The sequence below is a fragment of the Telopea speciosissima genome, chromosome 5 (assembly GCF_018873765.1).
Source record: "Telopea speciosissima isolate NSW1024214 ecotype Mountain lineage chromosome 5, Tspe_v1, whole genome shotgun sequence".
Lineage (NCBI taxonomy): Eukaryota > Viridiplantae > Streptophyta > Magnoliopsida > Proteales > Proteaceae > Telopea > Telopea speciosissima.
The window spans coordinates 8,285,554-8,307,019 of record NC_057920.1 but is presented as its reverse complement, the minus strand read 5'-3'; the positions used below and the strand labels follow the sequence as shown (position 1 = coordinate 8,307,019).

At 41.9% G+C, this 21,466-nt stretch overlaps 1 protein-coding gene across 1 annotated transcript in view; it reads right to left on the bottom strand.

The window, feature by feature from the left end:
• LOC122661973 (pyridine nucleotide-disulfide oxidoreductase domain-containing protein 2) overlaps positions 1–21,466 on the bottom strand; it is a 74,690-nt gene that overhangs the window by 40,944 nt on the left and 12,280 nt on the right. The window contains exon 6 of the mRNA XM_043857498.1: positions 4,302–4,352. Coding sequence (XP_043713433.1) covers positions 4,302–4,352 — 51 coding nt within the window. The remainder of the gene's footprint in view (positions 1–4,301; positions 4,353–21,466) is intronic.

Here is a 21,466-nt window from a genome sequence, read left to right as displayed (position 1 = left end):
AGTTGTCAAGGCGTCGCCTAGGCGCCTTGGTCGACTTGGGCGCCTTGGACGCCTTATTCGCCTAGTTGGCGTCGCCTTAAATTTTGCCCCTCTCCACTGCCTTGGATCGCCTAACCACCGTGACAACTATGGTACTAAAACTCGGAACTCAACCCCAACTCGACCCTGGGAAAAACCGAGATCTCGGTCGAGTTGGTGCATTTTTTTTTTCAACTCGAAACCTGGTTTCAGTGGGTTTTAGACCTAGTTTGGGTCTGAAACTTGATACTCAACCTATTTTAGGCCATTTAAACACAATGACACTATCAGATTTTGCAAAAACAAAATCCAAATAGGAGTTTCACTTAGTGGGAAACCAGAACAGAGACTTATGCCAGAAATCAGGACAAACACTTATTTATACCTAATATCATTTAAGTAAATGATTTCATTTAATTTACTTAAGATATTATTCATAAATAAGCAAATACCCACTATTTGAATCCAATAAAAATAGTTAAAAAATCAAATTCTAAAAGGAAAAAAATTCAACCCCCCAGGTCAAGAACAAAAACTGGATTTTCAGCAGTAGATGCGATTTTCAACTTTCTAATGCTAAGGTTTTTCTCAAATCTAAAAATTCCATAAATCTTAATATGGTAAAACATTGCTAATTGCTAAAAACCAAAAGTGCGGTAAAATATTCATTTGTTTTGATGTCCAAAAAATTATTTTTATTCAGTGCAATTTTGACAGCACTTGCGCACACCAAATTAAGTTTGACCGGTACATAACTCCTTCAATATAAATCAGATTTAAGCAATCTTGGACTTATTGGAAAGCTTTCAAAACTTCCAACAAGTCCAAGATTATTTAAATCTGATTTATATTGAAGGAGTTATGTACCGGTCACACTTAATTTGGTGAGCGCGAGTGCTGTCAAAATCGCTCTGAATGAAAATAATTTTTTGGACATCAAAACAAATGAATATTTTACCGTACTTTTGGTTTTTAGCAATGTTTTACCATATTAAGATTTATGGAACTTTTAGATTTGAGAAAAACCCTAGAATTATAAAGTTGAAAATTGCATCTACTGTCGAAAATCCAGTTTTTGTTCTTGAACTGGGGGGTTGACTTTTTTTCCTTTTGAAATTTGATTTTTTAACTATTTTTATTAGATTCAAATAGGGGGGTATTTGCTTATTTATGAATAATATCTTAAGTAAATGAAATACATAGATATTAGGCATAAATAAGTGTTTGTCATGTGTCTATACCAAGGTTTGCATAGATAGGTGTCTATATACCAAAATGGTAAGTCTCAGTAGAAGTGGAACAGCCTCTCAGCCGAGATATCTCGAGACAGCTTGAGATATGGCACTTTTATAACATAAGATGGGTCGAGATCTGGGTTGACCCAAGATCTCGAGTTACCCGAGATCTCGACCGAGATATTGCATTTTTTAAACTCGTATTACATCTCGTCTCGACCTCACAGAAAACCAAGATCTCGGTCGAGATCTCGCGAGTTCTCGAACTATTACTACTCAGTAGCACTTGAGTCAATGACCCACAAGGAGGAAGAGGTGGCACTAGGGGCATTGAAAGCAGCTCATGAGGAACCAAATAGGCAAATGAAGAGGAGGTAGTAGGTGAAGAATTACCCAGCTAAGCCATAACTCTGCGAAAGGCTCCAATGTCCTCTCAAGTAAGGGCTGTCACTATCAGGGGCTGCTGCCAAGGAATCACCATCTGCAACAATTGTCTGAGCTCGTACTCCCCCTGCCCTACCAGCTCTAGTTCTACTAAAGGAATATCATGACGGTCGACAATGGAGATCCTGGCATGTCTCCTTGGTGTGTCAGGGTTTCCCATAATGTTCACATTTAATTTTATCCCTATCATCTCCCCGACCACCACTTCTACTACAGCCCCCAACATGACATTTTTTTTGTGAAGAGGAGGCTAAAGCAGATTTTTCAAGGGACAACTATGATTTCTCAACTGGAAAAGTTATTTCCATGGTTACCCTTCTTGTCTCCTCACTCTGCAGGTAACCACAATACTTCATCTAGGGATAGCAGAGGGATCTTACCCAGAATTTGAACTCTGAAAGGTTTGTATTCCTGATTTAGACCACCAAGTAGGATCAGAATACGTAGCTTCTCAAGAGAACAATAAACTTTGGACTCATCTTCCGGGTTAGACAGTTGGAGGACACTGTTGCCTGAACAATTGACCATGTATGAGACTCAGCAAAAGTCTATCATCTCCTACAGAAGATCATTAATATAAAACCAGGGGAGATGTCAATTTTTTAATAATAACAATATGACAGGTCTCTAGGAGTATACATGGAGAATATCAACCATATCATGACGGTGGAGTTCTCTGCCTCCCATCTTGGACAAGTAGGGTCACTAGTACTGGGAGGTTTAATCTCTCCATTGATGTATTCTAGTTTCTTTCCCTTTGCTTCTCAAGGAGAGTCTCACAGAGTGTGCCAAGTCCAGATAATCTATATGATGTCTAAGTTGATGAAATCTGAGCATGCTCTCCAAAGTAAAAATCTGGAATTTACACTGCTTGAACCCCCTAGTAGAGGATGTTGAGGTTTTGGTGTCTTAACTTCTGATGATGGACTGCTGTGCAAATTTCCTGTATAGGGTTTCGCTATAAATCTGTAGCGAGAGTTCTTTCTCTGTATTGAAAATCTGAGAGAGGTGTGAGGAACGAGCGACTGTAACCCTATTCTCCATTGATAGTGAAACAGATCTCATCTCACCGTGAGACGTATGCAACCTTGCCGAACCACGTAAATTTTGGTGCGCATTGTGTGATTGTATTTGCGATTTCCATTCTTCTCTACATCGTGTTAGGTTTTACAGAGGACTCCACTGGTCCACTAATCTCTGACATATCAACGTCATACTTGGGAAGTTGGTTGGATACCCAAATCAAATGGGGAGTATACACCAACCCAAACACTCCTTTTCCCAGTTACTAGAACACTGCATTCAGTTACCTGGAAACATCCTATATGTGAGGAAAATGCAACAAAGCATGTATCTCAAGCCAACAGTAGCCACTGAAACATTTTACAGACTTCCACTAACATATTCCACCAAATAACATACAAGTCAAAGAAGAGAGCTTATGACAGGCCATAGGTCTTCTCTGCAAAACTGGGCAGCCACAGCCCTTTCACGGTTCTAATTTGTGGATAGCAGCTGCTGCACCCATCGAATCGAGCCCATACACAGTTGATAGAGACCTATGGGCAACCCTAGCTGTCCTAGTTCTTGCTGGAAAGGCCCAAAGCAGCAAAGAACAAGAATATGTTCTTCTCTGCACTCGAGGAACCTTGTTTTCCTGGCTGGCTGGGTATACAGGTTTCTGTTGATCTCTGCAAGAGCTTCTCCACATTGTACTAATAACTTTAAACGAAGTTCCCAATATATCCTTACTTAGATATTCCCTCAGTAGCCACTCATACATAAAATTCCCTGTGTACCCTTACAAACTACCATTCCAACACAAGTACACAACTCACTAGGCTGACTTACCTGTTAGAAAGCTAGCAGACATTAGCATCCACTGGAGCTATACGTTTGAGATGAGCCTGAGGAACACTCTGGAGAAGATGGTTTTCACAGCATTGAACTGCAGACTTTCTAAAAATAGGTGCCCCGATTAGAACAAAGACATTCAAGATAACAGAAACCCAACAAACAAGCTTGATTGTCAAGAATACTAATCACAAGGCTCAGTCATGAATCATGTGTTCGCTACTGCTTCACCTAAAAGCTCAAACTGTTAGGGAAGGACAATGTCAATGTATACATCAACACTCCCCCACATGTGCAGGCCAAGATTTCATCGTCCTTGCACGTGGAGCTCACGCGGCATTTCTTTGCACGGCACCAAGGGAGGAGGAATGTCAGCCCTTACCCGTTTTCACACTTCCCAGGAGTCAAACACTCAACCTCCTTGTTCTGATACCATGTTCGCTACTGCTTCACCTAAAAGCTCGGACTGTTAGGGAAGGGCAGCATCAATGTATACATCAACATCATGATAACCCAGGTCTTGACTCTATACATGCACTTCTACCTTCTCTTGTCAAGGATGGTTAAATACATGAATACTTAGGCAAATAACAGAATCCATGGAATGCTACGATCAATGGAAAAACATTACCATTGTAATTCATCCTTTTTTTTCTCTTGCATCTTTTTACTCCCCCCCCCCCCCCCCCAAAAAAAAAAAAATTTAATACATTTCATTTTCAACAGCGAGAATAAGCTAAGAAATCATACCATGGTCCCAATTACACCATCTGTTGCCAATGTTGCTTTTAGTACGTCACTCTGAAAATAGCAAATATGGTAGTCGGATATCAGATGAATAATGAGATTCAAACTTTCTACTAGAAACATTTTGAATCAACTTGATCAAGGTTCTATACATGAAACGCTTCTAATGGAAAAATCAACATTGGAAACAAACACTACAACAACAAGAAATCTGGAAAAATGTTACTCTTTTTTTGGAAAATCTGTTTGTGAAATACTATTTAAGAACAGAAGCTATGTTTCAAACTAAAATGAGGGCTAGAGAACCTCAAAATTTTAATTTTTTGGCAAGTAAAATTTATTACAGACATCCGACCCCCCCCCCCCAAAAAAAAAAAAAAAAAGAAGTGAGATATATGAAAGAAAAGGCCCTAATATATGATACGTAGGACACTTGTACATATAACACATATGCCAATTAAGTGTAAAATAAGACTGCCACTGAAAAAAAATTTCAGGATTCAGGTAAACATCCTCCCTCAATATTCCTCAATCTTGTAGCCAGAAAGACATTATTAGTCCTTTCTGCAACTTTATAATAGGGTTCAGGATGATGGTTGAAGGTTGTTCCTTCCAAATACTCCACATTGCTGCATCTAGGATCAAATGCCAAAATCTACTACTAAGAGAACCAAAAAAATATGTGAATCCCAGCTCACCATCAAGGCCCATAACCTAAGCGGCATATCCTAGATGAGCCCAACTATGCTGAGAACCTTGCCCTAAACCTCACAAGGAAATTGGCCATAACAGATTGACAGGAAGATGTGAGAAACAGGATGCCTAGCCGCCATCTATGAAATATATATTAGTGAGGCACCAACTCCTGGACATTATTAGGTTATCAATAGTTACAGTGATCTGATGATGATGATAATGATCCACATAAAAAAACAAGTAATAGGGAAGAACTCCTTGTGACCTCTATTTGACCAACCAAAAAATGATTTAATACCAACCTGTAAGATAATATTCCCAAAAACATCAATAATCTCCCAATATTTGATTTCATTTTCAGCTCCATTTGAACCAATCAAACAATAGTTAGATTTAGGTTAAGGAAGTAAGTAGAAGAGGAGAAGAAGTTAGAGGAAGACAAGAGAAGAGGGAAGAGAAGAATAGAACAGTTTTTGGTTGTAATCGATTGTGATGGAGAGACTTCTCCATACACCCTATATTCATTCAATCATAACTAAGAGAGAATTACATCCACCTCCCAAGGGAGGTAAAAGGGAAATAAAGAAGAAAAAACAGAATTACATAATAAGGCAACTAGTAATATAACTAGTTCCTAAACTACCCCTATTACATGACTTCTAACACTCCCCCTCAAGCTGGAGAATATATATCATGCATTCCCAGCTTGCTTAGGAAAGAGCTAAACTGAGGAGAGCCAAGAGCTTTGGTGAAGATATCTGCCAACTGATCACCAGTCTTCACAAAAGGAGTACAAATACAGCCAGAGTCTATCTTCTCCTTGATGAAATGCCTATCAACCTCAATGTGCTTAGTCCGATCATGTTGCACTGGGTTGTGGGCAATACTGATGGCAGCCTTGTTGTCACAGTACAGTCTCATGGGTCCTTCAGTGTCAAATCCCAGTTCTTGAACAAGTCTCTTCAGCCAGATGAGCTCACACACTCCGTGTGCCATAGCTCTAAATTCTGCCTCGGCACTAGATCTGGCCACAACATGTTGTTTCTTGCTCCTCCATGTGACTAAGTTACCTCCCACAAAGGTACAATAGCCAGAGGTAGATCTCTTGTCTGTAATGGAACCAGCCCAATCGGCATCTGTGAAGCCTTCCACTCTCAAGTGGTTGTGTCTTGTATACAACAGTCCTTTCCCTGGAGAGGACTTCAAATACCTTATAATGCGATACACAGCATCCAAATGGCCACTCTTGGGAGCATGCATGAATTGGCTGACAACTCCCACTGCATAAGAGATATCTGGCCGAGTCATAGAAAGATAGATAAGCTTCCCCACTAGCCTTTGATACTTCCCCGCATCAACAAGAGAAGGACCACAACCCTCTCCTAGTTTGTGGTTCTGCTTAATAGGAGAGTTTGCTGGTTTATAGCCTAACATCCCTGTCTCTGTTGACAGGTCAAGAATAAACCTCCTCTGACATATGTTGATTCCTCTCTTGGTCCTTGATACTTCTATTCCTAAGAAGTACTTCAAGGGACCCAGATCTTTGATCTCAAACTGTTGTGCCAAGTAGCTCTTCAATTTACCTGTCTCAGCTGTATCATCTCCTGTGACCACAATACCATCAACATAGACAATGAGAGCTGTGATAGTACCATTACTCCGCTTGGTAAAGAGAGTATGATCAGCTTGGCTCTAGGAGTATCCATTCTTCAGAATAGCCTGTCGAAAGCGCTCAAACCATGCCTTTTGTGACTGTTTGAGACCATATAGAGCCTTCTTAAGGAGGCACACTTTCCCTTCAGCTGAAGGCATCTTGAAGCCTGGTGGAGTTTGCATGTACACTTCCTCTTCCAAGTCACCATGAAGGAAGGCATTCTTCACATCCAGCTAATATAAAGGACAATCTTTATTGGCAGCCAAAGATAAAAAAAACTCTTATTGAATTATGCTTGGCCACAGGGGCAAATGTCTCCTGGTAGTCAATTCCATAGACTTGACTGTACCCCTTGGCCACCAACCTTACTTTGTATCTCTCAATACTGCCATCAGATTTATACTTGATTGTGTAGACCCATCTGCATCCAACTGGGACACGTCCCTTGGGAAGGTCAACAAGTTGCCAAGTACCATTTTTCTCAAGTGCCATCATCTCCTCAGACATGGCTTGTCTCCACTTTGGGTCAGACATAGCATCAATGACATTCTTGGGAATGGAAGCAGTAGAGAGAGCAGTAATAAAGGCAAGGCCTGTAGAAGAAATTGCATCATAGGAAACAAACTGGGATATAGGATTAGTACAGGTTCTTTTCCCTTTCCTAATAGCAATAGGAAGGTCCAAATCAGATGGAGGAGAAGAAATGTCACCTGATTGAGAAGGATGAATCTCAGGATGTGGATGTGGATCTGGATCTGAAGAGGACTCTTGGTAGGTCTTCTTTCTTGTATGATGCAAACCTTCACCTATTTTTTATGTAATGTGGTAATCCTTCTCCTTATTAGAACCACTTTCAACAACCAAATCTGTATTCCCCCCTGGTTGATCATCAACCTCAACCACATCTACAGTCCTGTGTTTTCTAATGTCAAGCATAAAAGGAGATGTAGGTAGAGGAGAAAGGAAGAAATCCTCAGTAGCCTGTTCACTCCCATAATTCTCCCCCTGAAGAGGATGCTGAGAAGGGACAAAGAAGGGGACTGATTCAAGAAAAGTAACATCCTTAGAAATGATACATCGGCGGGAAGAAGGATGATAACACTTGTACCCCTTGGTAGTAGAAGAGTACCCAAGGAAGAGACACTTGAGAGCTATGGGGTCAAGATTAGTACGAGCAGATTTGTTAACATGCACATAACAAACACAGCCAAAGACTCGAGGAGGAAGAGAAAAAGCAGAGGCCTTGGGAGATAAGATGTCCAAGGGAGATTTGAAATGAAGAAGCTTGGTAGGCATACAATTGATGAGAAAGGAGGCAGTGAGAAGAGCAGCGGACCAGAAGGTCTTGGGAACATGCATGCCAAACAATAGACTACGGGTGACCTCCAGAAGATGGCGATTTTTCCTCTCAGCAATCCCATTTTGTTGGGGCGTGTCAACACACGCTAGCTGATGGATAATGCCATTAGTAAAGAAGATTTGAAGACCACCAAACATGTACTCTCCCCCTTTATCAGATCGCACAATTTTGATGTGGGTCTCAAATTGAGTAAGGATCATTTGGTAAAAATTCTGAAAGGCATCACAAACATCACTCTTATGCTTCAAAAGTACAGTCCATGTGGCACGGGAAAAATCATCAACAAATGACACAAAGTAACGAAAGCCAAATAAAGAAGTAGTAGGGGAAGGACCCCAAACATCAGTATGCACAATATGAAAAGGAGCAACAGTTCTATTACCATGATAAGGATATGAAGACCAACAATGTTTGGCAAACATACATTGTTCGCATTGAAAAACATGAGAAGAGGCAATAGATGAGAATAAGTAAGGCAATTGTTTCCTCATTACTACAACAGATGGACGGCCAAGACGGCGATGCCATAACATAACAGAATCCACAGAACTACTATCATTGCAACCACACACATAGGAATGAGCTGTGGGCAAAAGCGAATCAAAAAAGTAAAGGCCTTGTTCCTCACGTCCACTACCAATAATCCTCTTCGTCACCAAATCCTGAAAAAGGCAGTGAGAAGGAAAAAAAGTGACACAACAGTTGAGAGATTTAGTCAAATGACTCACAGATAAAAGATTCAGTGTAAAGTTAGGGACATGAAGAACAGAAGAGAGGGAAATAGATGATGTCACAGGGATATTACCCTTACCAGATATGGAGGAAAGGGAGCCATCAGCTACCCTAACCTTGTCCTTACTAAAGCAAATGGTATAGGAATCATAATAATGAGACGTACCAGTCATGTGGTCCGTGGCACCCGAGTCAATGACCCAAGACTGGGCAGCAGTGGAAGCTGAGGTGGAGACCTGCAAAGCTGAGGATGATGAGGATCCAGCCATACTAGATGTAGAAGATGTACTCAACTGTGACACAACCCTGCGAGCCACTGCATCCATAAAGGTGAAGTCATCCTGTGGGGCATCAACCTCAGTTGTCACGGAATGAGCTCGAGCTCCCCCTTTACGGCCACCACAACCACGCATACCAGGAGGACGACCATGGAGAGACCAACACCTATCCTTGGTGTGTCCAGTGCGTCTACAATGATCACATTTAAATCTGCCTCACCCAACTCCACTGGCACCAACTATCTCCACAGTACTAGCTTCCTCATGGTTAGGCCCTGGGCCTCTACCACCTCCACGGGTGTCTCGAACAGAACTAGAATTGAGGGTAGACCTCTCATGAGATGATGCAGGTGCTGGTGCCATAGTAAGCCGCCGAGTCTCCTCACTCTGTAGGTAACTGCAAACCTCAGTAAGAGAAGGGAGAGGAGACCGGCCTAACAGTTGGAGTCTAACTGGCTCATAGTCAAGATTCAGACCACCAAGTAAAGAGAAGACACGCTCCTTTTCAAGAGTCCGATACACCTTAACCTCATCCTCTGGGTTGGTCAAATGAAGGTCTCTGTAGTGATCATACTCCTCCACAAGACTAAGGAACACACTGTAGTACTCAGAAATAGTGCTGTTACCTTGCTTCAATGAGTGAATTTTTTGATGAAGCTGATAGACTTTGGTAGTGTCACCTACTCTGTCAAAGGCTACGAGACACTATCCCGGATAGCTTTGGCGGTTTCCTTCCTTATAAACCTTCTCCCAATCTCGAGCTTCATGGAGAAGATCAACCATGTCATAACGGTGGAATTTTCGGTCTCCCATTTATCAAAAGTGGGAGAACTAGCCTCTGGAGCCTTAATAGTGCCTGTGATATATCCAAGTTTTCCCCTACTCCTAAGGGAAAGTCTCACAAAGTGTGACCAATCCAAGTAATTGGTACCATCGAGTTTCACAAAGGAAATCTGTTGGTGAGTATTCTCATAAACCAACTGAGGAGCTGTTGAAAGAGGCTGTGAATTAGCCGAACCAAGCTCAAAAGACTCTGTACCAGCCATCATGTAAGGGAAATGGTACTTGACCATAAACCAGATAAAAAACAACAAGTGGGGAGTATAAACTTAACCCAAATAGGGATTCCCAATACAACAACAACAACCATAACCTTAGCCCAACTAAATGGGGTCGGCTACATGGATCCGAAAGGGCCAAAAAAAAAAGAGGGTTTAAGCATTAGTCAAAGCAGCATCCCAGGAACATCCCCCTACACGGGATCGGCTACACGGGTCCTTGACCTCCAAACAACTCTATCCGCGGTCATACTAGGATCTAGCCCTACCATATGCATATCCTTTCTTACCACTTCTCCAATAGTCATTTTAGGTCTGCCCCTACCTCTTTTCGTTCCTTCCAATTGAATCTGGTCACTCTTTCTTACTGGTGCATCCGTGGGTCTCCTTTGTACATGACCAAGCCATCTCAAGCTGCTCTCCCGAAGTTTGTCCTAGATTGGTGCAACTCCCAATTCGGTTCTAATACAAACATTCCTTACTCTATCTCTCCTGGTCTTGCCGCACATCCTCCTCAGCATCCTCATCTCCGCTACACTCATCTTATCTATATGACTCTTCTTAACTGCCCAACATTCCGCCCCATAAATCATCGCTGGTCTTATTACTGTCCTGTAGAATTTCCCCTTAAGCTTAATAGGCATACGTTTGTCACATAAAACTCCTGATGCTCCTCTCCATTTCAACCATCCTACTTTAATTCTATGGGAAACATCATCTTCTATATCACCTTCTTTGTTAAAGGTTGACCCTAAGTATTTAAAGCATTCCCTTTGTAGTAGCTCTCTCTCCTCAAGTTTCACCACTTCATCATCTCTCCTGGTTTGCCTGAAGTTACACATCATATATTCTATCTTTGTTCTGCTTAACTTAAAACCTCTTGATTCCAAGTTTGATTTCCATAGTTCCAGCTTTGCATTAATCTCTTCTACTGTCTCATCTATCAAAACAATATCATCAGCGAATAGCATACACCAAGGGACTTCATCTTGAATATGTCTAGTTAAATCATCCATGATGAGTGCAAACAAATAGGGGCTTAGAGCTGATCCTTGGTGTAGCCCAATTGTAATTGGGAATTCCAACTAGGATGAAACTTCACCCTAACACTCTCTCCGGAGTGAAATAGCTTACACAAGCTTCAAGATTGCAAATACAGATATGCATAATCATCTCTCAACCAAACAAGAAGTTCAAAGTACCCTAAATGCAAGAACAACATTATCGGGTGTTAGATATGGGCCAGAATACCGTGGGGGGTATTCTGGACCTTTTTCCTTTTATTTATTTGATTGTTTTGTATATGGGTTTAGTCCCACATTGCTCATGCACAACCTTTTATGTTTTATTTACTCTTATAAATAAAGTAGAGCTTGGGGTGAATTAATCATCCAAGCCTTTCCCTAATTTTAAATCTCTCTTCATGGTATAAGAGCAGATTTCAAATTAGGGACCAATAAATTTCGATTTCAGTTTTTTTCTCCCTCTCTCTCGATCTCCTTCCTCTCTCTTTCTCTCGGTTTCTTCCCTCTCCCTTTCTTTCTCTCTCTTTCTCCCTTGTTCTCTATCCCATATAGGGCAGCACTGATGAGGTGATCATGCGATCCAGTTGCTGCCCCCATTACCTCAATTATGCTCCATGATTCTGCTGCTGCTCGATAGGAACAAACCAGGCTTGCCTGCGATATTGGTCCTTCAGCCTTTTTTTTGGGGATTGACTCTACAACAAAGGAATCACCACCTATCTTTGAAGACCACTACCTGCTGCAGGATATTTTTATTGGTTCTGTTCTTATCCCACAGATTTGAAGATTTCCTTAAGATCGATTTCACCATTACAGGGTTTTTTTCAAAACCCTTACAATTATTGATCTTAGGGTTCCTGCTGTCTTTTGGACCTGAATTTCTGCTGGCTGCTTCTCCACTTCTAAAGCTCCACTCAACAGCAATTGGGCTTCATCAGTTCAATTTTTTTTAAGACCCCTGAGATCAATCCTCCACCATCACAGGGTTTTAAAACCCTGACACATATCGATCTTAGGGCTGCTGCTGCTTCTCTGGATCTGATTTTTACAGGTGTTTTTCTCAGTTTTAGAGGCTTCATCGACTTCAATTTCAGTCCATTCACTGCAGTTTTTTGGCCACTTGTTTCCTTCATCGATTTCAGCCATTTAGGGTCTCTTCAACACCTTGACAGAATCGATTAGGGTTTTTTCACTTGGTTGCTGGTTCTGTTTTTGGAGACCTATTTAGTCAATATAAAGGGCTTCTCCTCCATTTTTCAGCCTGTAACTTGGAGGATTATTGGACTTCTTTGCTGCCGGTATGGGGGATTCTTCCAATTCCACAGCCACCTCGGATCATGATGGCCACAGCAAGCTAAACTACCACAGTTTTCCACCCAACCCTATTAAATTGGATGGCTCAAATTATCTCCTATTGTCCAGATCTGCCTCCTTTGCTATTGCTGGCCGTGGTCTCACCAGCCATATTAATGGCACTAGTGTTATGCCCACTGACACAGGGCCTGCTCAGGAAAAGTGGCTTGCTAATAATGGTGTTCTGATGTCTCACCTGATAGGCTCTATGACTTCAGATTTACAGCATAACTTCCTTATCCTGGACACTGCCTCCCAGATTTGGACTGCTTGCAAGGAAACATATGGGCAGCTTGGCAATGATGCCCAAGTATATGAACTTCGGCAAAAGGTTCTTCACACCACTAAAGGAGACCTTTCGGTCTCCAAGTACTATGCTACTCTCCGCAGTTTGTCGCAACAGCTTGGACCATTTCTCCGACTTCCACCCTACTACGATGGTATCGATATCGCTTCCTACAAGAAGCACGTGGACAAGATCGTGGTATATGGCTTTTTGGCTAGATTGAATGTGGAGTATGATCAGATCCGTGTTCAGGTGTTGGGCCATAAGCCTTTTCCCACACTTGAACAATATTATGCATTGGTGTCATCTGAGGAGAACCGTAGGGCTGCCATGTTGCACCCTCCTATTACAGACAGATCGGCTCTCAAGGCTGCTGCCCTTGCCACTCCTGCTCCTAGTGGCAATGCTTCTCTTGGTGATTCTGCTGCAGGGACTGTTGTTTGCGCGTACTGTCACAAACCCTATCACACCAAAGAGAAGTGTTGGAAACTCCATGGGAAACCGGCTGATTTTGAGGCTAAAAGGGCTGCCAAGAACCAGAATAAGACAAAGACAAAGGCCCATCAGACTGAGACTGTTACTGCAGCCCCTGCTACTGACCCTGGTCTATCCTAAGATGATCTACAAGCACTCCTACGTATGCTAAGGTCATCCGCTGCTGCGGCCTCTACTACATCAGCTACTACCAGTTCCCCTGCTCCTTCAGGTTCACACTTTGCCCGGTCAAGTATTGCATTTGGGGGTCATTGTGCTTCTATAGCTTCCCATCCTTGGATCATAGATTCTGGAGCTACAGATCATATGACCGGTTCCTCTAGTTTGTTTCATAGATACTCTCCCACTTCTGGGAAAGACAAGGTCAAGGTGGCTGATGGTTCTCTTTCTTCCATCTCTAGAAAGGGGATCATCAACTGCACTTCCTCTCTTCCCTTGTCTTCTGTTTTGCACATTCCTAACTTTACTACTAACCTTCTTTCCATTAGTAGTATTACTCGTGATCTTAACTGCAAAGTCACTTTCTTTCCTTCTCATTGTGTGTTTCAGGATCTGGAGTCTGGGAAGACGATTGGATTGGGTAAAGTGCACGGTGGGCTGTACCTGCTTGATGACGGTCGCTTCTCTCCACCACACCAGAACTCCATGGTCTCTTCTGAACTCTACTAGTGGCACTCTAGGTTAGGTCACCCCCCTTTAGGGATTTTAGCTCATTTATTTCCTAGTTTGGTCACCCTTCGTACAAAGGATGACTTTTTTTGTGAGGCTTGTGTTCTAGCCAAACAGACACGTTCAAATTATCCTATTTCAAATAAAAGGAGTTCTTTTTGTTTTAATTTGGTGCATTCTGATGTTTGGGGCCTTAGTCGTAAACCTTCTATTTCTAGACATCGTTGGTTTGTTTCTTTCATTGATTGTCATTCTCGGCATACCTGGGTGTATCTTTTGCACACAAAAAATCAAGTTTTTTCATGTTTTCAGCATTTTCATAAAATGATACAAACTCAATTCCAGGCTATTCTCAAAGTCTTGAGAAGTGATAATGGAACCAAGTATACTGAGTCACAATTTCAAAAATATTTGGCTGACCATGGCATACTTCATCAAACTAGTTGTGTTGATACCCCTGCCCAGAATGGTGTGGTAGAACGAAAGAATTGCCACTTGTTAGAGATGGTCAGGGCTTTGCTGTTTGCAAGGAATGTCCCATCTCAATATTGGGGGGATGCGGTACTCACTGCAGCCTATCTCATCAATCGGCTGCCTTCTAGGGTTCTTAACTCTCGTAGCCCCTCTGATATTTTAATGGGAAATTCCTCCTTTATTGTGCCCCCCAAGGTGTTTAGTTGTGTGTGTTATGCTAGGAATACTAGATCTCCTGGCAAACTTGAACCTCAGGGACTTCGTTGTATTTTCTTGGGTTATTCTCTGACCCAGAAAGGTTATAAGTGTTACCATCCCCCTTCCCGCCATACCATGGTTAGTATGGATGTTATTTTCCATGAGTCCCTTTCTTACTATTCTTCGCCACCTCTTCAGGGGGAGAGGTCTAGTGAAGATGTGCCTTTTGAGATTCCTCTACCAGAGGTTCCTCAGGCTGCTGTCCAGCCTACTTTACCACCACCCACGGCTGCTGCCCAGCCTACTTTGGATGTCCAACTTCCTCTAGCTGTTCCTCCCTCACCTGATGGGAATCCTTTACAGGGGGAGACCATAGAAAATAGTGTTGTTAATGTTCCTATCCAGGGGGAGCTGACTCTAGTCCAGAGGACTATTGGTGAATTTCATAAGAGAATCGACGACAACTCCAACATCATCACCTATATAAGGGGCAGATCCAACATAGGGCAGTTGCAAACCACTGTAGCACCAATACCCATCCAATTGCCGGCTCTAGACCCGGATCCTTCATCTCCTGGTAATCCCTCTCCTTCCGACCTACCTATTGCTCATTGCAAAGGTACTAGGACTTGCACTTTACATCCCATATCTCGCTTTGTTTCGTATAGTTCTCTTTCTGCTTCTTTCCGTGCTTTTGTATCCTCTCTTTCTTCTGTCTCTATTCCGTAAAATTGGCAGGAAGCATATACAGATGGAAAGTGGAAGGCTGCAATGTTGGAAGAAATGAGAGCACTATACAAAAATAACACGTGGGATCTTGTGGCTCTTCCTCCAAGGAAAAAACCAATGGGATGTAAATGGGTCTTCGTTGTCAAACAGAAGGCTGATGGTTCAGTGGATCGGTATAAAGCACGTCTGGTTGCAAAGGGGATTACTCAGACTTATGGAGTTGACTACCAGAAGACCTTTGCACCAGTGGTAAAGCTCAACACTATCAAGGTGTTATTATCTTGTGCTGCAAATCTTGGGTGGGATCTTCAGCAGTTAGATGTAAAGAATGCCTTCCTCCATGGGGAGCTTGAGGAGGAGGTATATATGGACGTTCCGCCAGGCTTCTCTGATGACAAGACTAGGGGCAAAGTTTGTAAGTTGAAACGTGCTCTCTATGGGTTGAAGTAGTCACCTAAGGCCTGGTTCGGCAAATTTCATAAGGCTATGATTTCAGCAGGTTATAAGCAGAGCAATGTTGATCACACCTTGTTCAGCAGACGAATTGGTGACAAGGTTACTCTACTCATAGTCTATGTGGATGATATAGTGGTGACTGGTAATGATGATGCTGCTATCAGGGATTTGAAGCTTCTCCTTGGCCGTGAGTTTGAGGTCAAAGATCTAGGCTCTCTAAAATATTTTCTAAGGATAGAAGTTGCTCGCTCTTCAAAGGGCATCTTTCTTTCTCAAAGAAAATATGTCCTTAATCTATTGATTAAGACAGGGCTGCTAGGTTGTCATCCTTCAGATACTCCTATGGATGCTACTACAAAACTTAGGGAGAAAGAAGGTGAACCTGTTGACAAAGGTGGTTATTAGCAGTTAGTGGGCAAACTAATCTATCTTTCTCACACTAGACCTGACATAGCAGTTGTTGAAAGTATGGTGAGCCAATTCATGCATGATCCCTATTCCTCTCATATGGATGCAGTCCGTCGTATTTTGAGGTATTTGAAGTCTGCTCCAGGAAAGGGAATTCTCTTATCTCCCAATGGTCATCTCAAGGTTGAAGCTTATACTAATGCCGATTGAGCTGGTTCTCCTGACAGAAAATCTATCTCTGGCTATTGTTCCTTTGTAGGTGGGAACCTTGTCACATGGCGTAGCAAAAAGCAGAATGTTGTGGCAAGGTCCAGTGCTGAAGCCGAGTTTCATGCGATGGCCCAAGGCATTTGTGAACTTCTATGGCTTAGAGGGTTATTACAGGATATTGGTGTGGCTGTCCATCTTCCAATGATCCTTTATTGTCACAATAAAGTTGCCATTAGCATTACTCATAACCCTATCCAGCATGATCGCACTAAACACGTGGAGGTTGACAGACATTTCAAAAAGGAAAAGCATGAAGCTGGCCTTATTTGTGTTCCCTTTGTGAAGTCTACTGATCAACTGGCGGATGTGTTCACTAAGGGGCTGAATGGCAAGCTGTTTCATCCTATCTTAGTCAAGTTGGGCATGCATGATATATATGCTCCAATTTGAGGGGGAGTGTTAGATATGGGCCAGAATACCGTGGGGGGTATTCTGGACCTTTTTCCCTTTATTTATTTGATTGTTTTGTATATGGGTTTAGTCCCACATTGCTCATGTACAACCTTTTATGTTTTATTTACTCTTATAAATAAAGTAGAGTTTGGGGTGAATTAATCATCCAAGCCTTTCCCTAATTTTAAATCTCTCTTCATCGGGTTTACCTGGGCAAAAAAAGAACACCACAAAACTGAGTTGTGCTCAACAAGGAGATTCATCCATCAATAAAGGACACCAGAGGCAGAGAGAGGATCCTTTTACGATCCTAATGGGCTACTCCAACCACCAAGTCCATCCCCAAATAAGGAGGAACCAAGGTCTGCAACCTGCAACAGCGAAAATCTGGGCAGAAACTTGATCCTGCGAAAAGGGGTTGTGCTCAGATTGGGTCTTCAAGCAGCAAGAGGAAGCACAAGTCACTTAAATAACACTCTTGGGCGATTCTAGTGAGCTATTCCAATCCTCAAACCCATGCTAGAAGAAGAAGATACAAAGACTGCAATGGAAGGCTGGCGGTAATCCTAGCACAGGCTAGCAAAGCTTCAAATCATCAAATGGGCTGCATCAAGGCTCAAACAGCAGCAGTAATAACTAGAATAGATCATTCTGAACCTATTCCATAGTGCTCTCACAGATTCTTTACATAGGAGGCTTCTCTTTGAAACCCTTTATGCCCTAGGATTTCAAAGAGAAGGAAAAAATGGAGACAAGAAGTTGGATTCGACTCTCAAACCGTAAGGCTTTGATACAGTGATACCAAGTTAGATTTAGGTTAAGGAAGTAAGTAGAAGAAGAGAAGAAGTTAGAGGAAGACAAGAGAAGAGGGAAGAGAAGAATAGAACAGGTTTTGGTTGTAATCGATTGTGATGGAGAGACTTCTCCATACACCCTATATTCATTCAATCATAACTAAGAGAGAATTACATCCACCACCCTAGGGAGGTAAAAGGGAAATAAAGAAGAAAAAACAGAATTACATAATAAGGCAACTAGTAATATAACTAGTACCTAAACTACCTCTATTACATGACTTCTGAGAACAACCTGTCTGATCATGTTCCCACAACCATCAATCATCTCACAATATCATACTTCAGCTCCACATAGACTTTGTACTAGATGGCTAAGAACAACCCGTCGGATCATTGATCACAGGCAATGGCTCATCCACAACTGCAGTGGCCGTGATAATAGGATCTGTGGGCACATCCACATCAACATCCATGTAATAATCATCATCTACAATCAACAAGGGCTCGCTCGACTCTGGTGCTACTGCAGATGTTCGAATCCTTCCATCATCAAAACTCAAATTTCGGGGCACAGAGTGATCCCCTTCTGTCTCAAGGAACTTAGCATGGGTAATCTCTACTATTCTATTCCCTAAACCTGGAAAATAGAATCTGTAGCCCTTAGACCTTTCTGGGTACCCCATAAAATAGCAGCTCAGTTTTTAGGCCCAAACTTTCTGTTGAGGATTGAAAAGTTTGGCTTCTGCAGGGCATCCCCAGACTTGTAGATGCCTAAGGCTGGGTTTCTTACCAATCCAGAGTTCATAGGGAGTTTTGCTTACAGACTTACTTGGCACATTGTTAAGAATGTAAGCTGCAGTTTTGAATGCTTCTCCCCATAAAGACTCTAGAAGACTGGTGTTACTGACCATGGTTCGGACCATGTCCTTCAGAGTAAGATCCTTCCTCTCTGCTACACCATTTTGTTGAGGTGTACTTGGCATGGACAACTGTGGAGCTATCCCTTGTTCCTATAGATACTTGGCAAAGGGCCCAAGTTGCTGTCATGTATCACCTGCTCTTCTATAGTATTCTCCACCCCTATCAGACCTGATAGATTAATCTCTCTGAAATGGAAGAGTTCGACTACAACCTTGAATATCATAAAAGCATTCAACACATTCGACTTCTCGGCAAGCAAGAAGATGTAATTGTATCGAGGCCAGTCATCTATGAAGGTAATAAAGTAGCGTTGGCCTCCAAATGCAGGAGTCGGGAAAGGTCCGCATATGTCGGTGTGGATGAGGTTTAGGGCCTCACTGTGGCGAAAGGCATCCTTCTTCGTAGAAGAAGTCATCTTCCCCTTTATGGAATCAATACATGTTTCAATGTCCTGGAAATCCATGTCATCAAGTTCCTTCTCCTTGATCAACCTATCCATTTTCTTTCTAAAGATATGGCCCAACCCTCTGTGCCAAAGTACAGAAGACTTCTCATCCACTAGTTGGCGTTTAGTGCCAACATTCATAACCCAAGAAGAGGCACAATTCAGTCCATACAAACCATCAGAAGAATAGCCAGAACCAACAACAATAGAATTCAAAACCAAAGTGAATCCATCTCTATTGAAATCAACAGAATATCCATATGAAACTAATCTGGAAACTGAAATTAAGTTCTTCATAGAGGGAATAAAAACAACATCCTTCAACTCAATAAAATTGTCTGAACTATCTGATTTCAAAAGTAATCTAACAGTTCCTATGGGTTTCACTTGCACTTCAGCTCCATTCCCCACGAACACTGTCACCTCACACTTGCTTGGCACCCTCCTGCTTGTGAACCCCTGCAAGCAATGAGTCACATGAACGAATGACCCAGAATCCAACCACCAAGAGTCTACTGGTGCATCTATAAAGGAAGATTCATAACAGGCCAAAGATGTATTCTTACCAGTGTCCTTTTTCTTATCTAGATAAGCCTTCTTCTTGAAGCAGTCCTTCTTCATGTGCCCTTTCTTCTTACACCAGAAGTATTCAACATTGTTCGAATCCTTATGCCCTGTGTTCTCTCTGTTGCCCTGCTACCCTCTGTTGCCCTGCTCATTGTGATTCCTTCCAGTCTGGTAGGGTGTGTATCTGCCCTTCTTGGAAAACCTTCTGTTGTTTCTGTGAGGTCCTCCAGATGAAGACCCCTTGCCCTGGATGAGATTGGCACTTTCAATTCTATCCCTATTCATCCTTGCCTCTTCCTGCCCAACTATGGTAATCAACTCATCCATACTCCACTTATCTTTCAAAGCATTGTAGGTGCCATAAAGATGCTTATACTGCCTTAGAAGTGAATTCAGTGCAATAGTCATTAGGAAGTCATCATCAAAATTTATCTCTAGCTCCCTAATTTTGTTTTCCAAGGAAACTAAACCCAGAAGGTATTCCCTGCTCTACCATTTCCATCAAACTTGGCAGTTGTCAGCTTACTCATCAAATCACCTAACTGAGCCTTCTTTGAAGATTCAAACTTGACTCTAATTACCTCCAAGTACTCTGTTGTAGTCGCCTTCATGGTAATGCTATCTTTCATAGTCTCAGGGATAGCATGCTTTATACCCTTTAGGAATTTCCTAATGGCAGTGTCCCACTTCTCATGGCCAGTCTTCGCAGCCTGAGTACTGACTGAGGTGAGGTCAGCTGGCTTGGGTTCTCTCAGACATAAATAGACCTCCAAATCCTCATGCCAACTTTTACAGTTCTCACCAGAAAGCTTGGGAATATCCAACAAACTATGGCTTAGAGACATCTATCATAAGGATATAATAAAATCATACATCCATCACAGGAAAGTAAATATATTAAACCAGGTATTTTTATACCTATAACCCATGCTAGTGTATAAACTAATGAACTAGCCTATAAAACAAGAGTATCAACCGAAACTACATCTCTAACGTTTGGGTTTTGAAATGCACTGGTCCTCTCAACACTTTGCAATTACTGCAAGGCAGCACCAACCTTTGAAAAAATTGTCACCTTTGGGTAAACAATTATTCCTAGGTTAATCTCTCCCTGTATGTGTGTGTGTATTACCTTTTAGTCCTTGATGATGCTACCTTTGGGTAAGCATCACCTTTCTTTGCTGTCATTATAGAAAACCTTGAGTTATGGGTATTACAATAAAATCAGGTTTTACCACTTTGGTGGGTTCCATCTAACCTTATTATAATACCCAATAACCCACGATGCAGCTATGAGATGTTTTCATTCATAAATGTGAACAACCTAATTTATAAAACCTCACACACACACAATAATTTAATGAAATAGTGCTACTGCTTTGCATTACATCATGTCATATCATCACAAGCATTTATCTCATGTTCAGTTGGAATCAAAGAGTACATAAACACATATTTCAAAAATTGAAAAACACACAAACATGCTCATTGTGGGTCTGAGAAGTGACATTTGAGGCAAGTGGCACATACCAGTGCATAGATCATTAAAAAACAGATGCAGCGGAGAAAATCGGGACGCAAAACTCCATCCCACGCGCCCTCACGCTCCATTGGAAGGCGGCGTGTGAGATCACTCTCTGTCTGGTTTAATCTGGTTAAACCAACCGGTTCGATCCAAAAGGTATGTCATTTATTCATTGCCTTCCAAATCCGTATGGGATCTTATATGAATGATGAGTGATTGAAATCACATCAAGTGGTATCAAAGCCAACCCATATGGATCTAGAATCAATGTTCTTTAATAAAACAAGATTTTTTTATTTTTTCGGGTTTTGGATCAACCTTGTACGGTCACTGTCGGAGGTGTACGGCCACCAAAAATAAAAAAAAAATTATGTGAGAT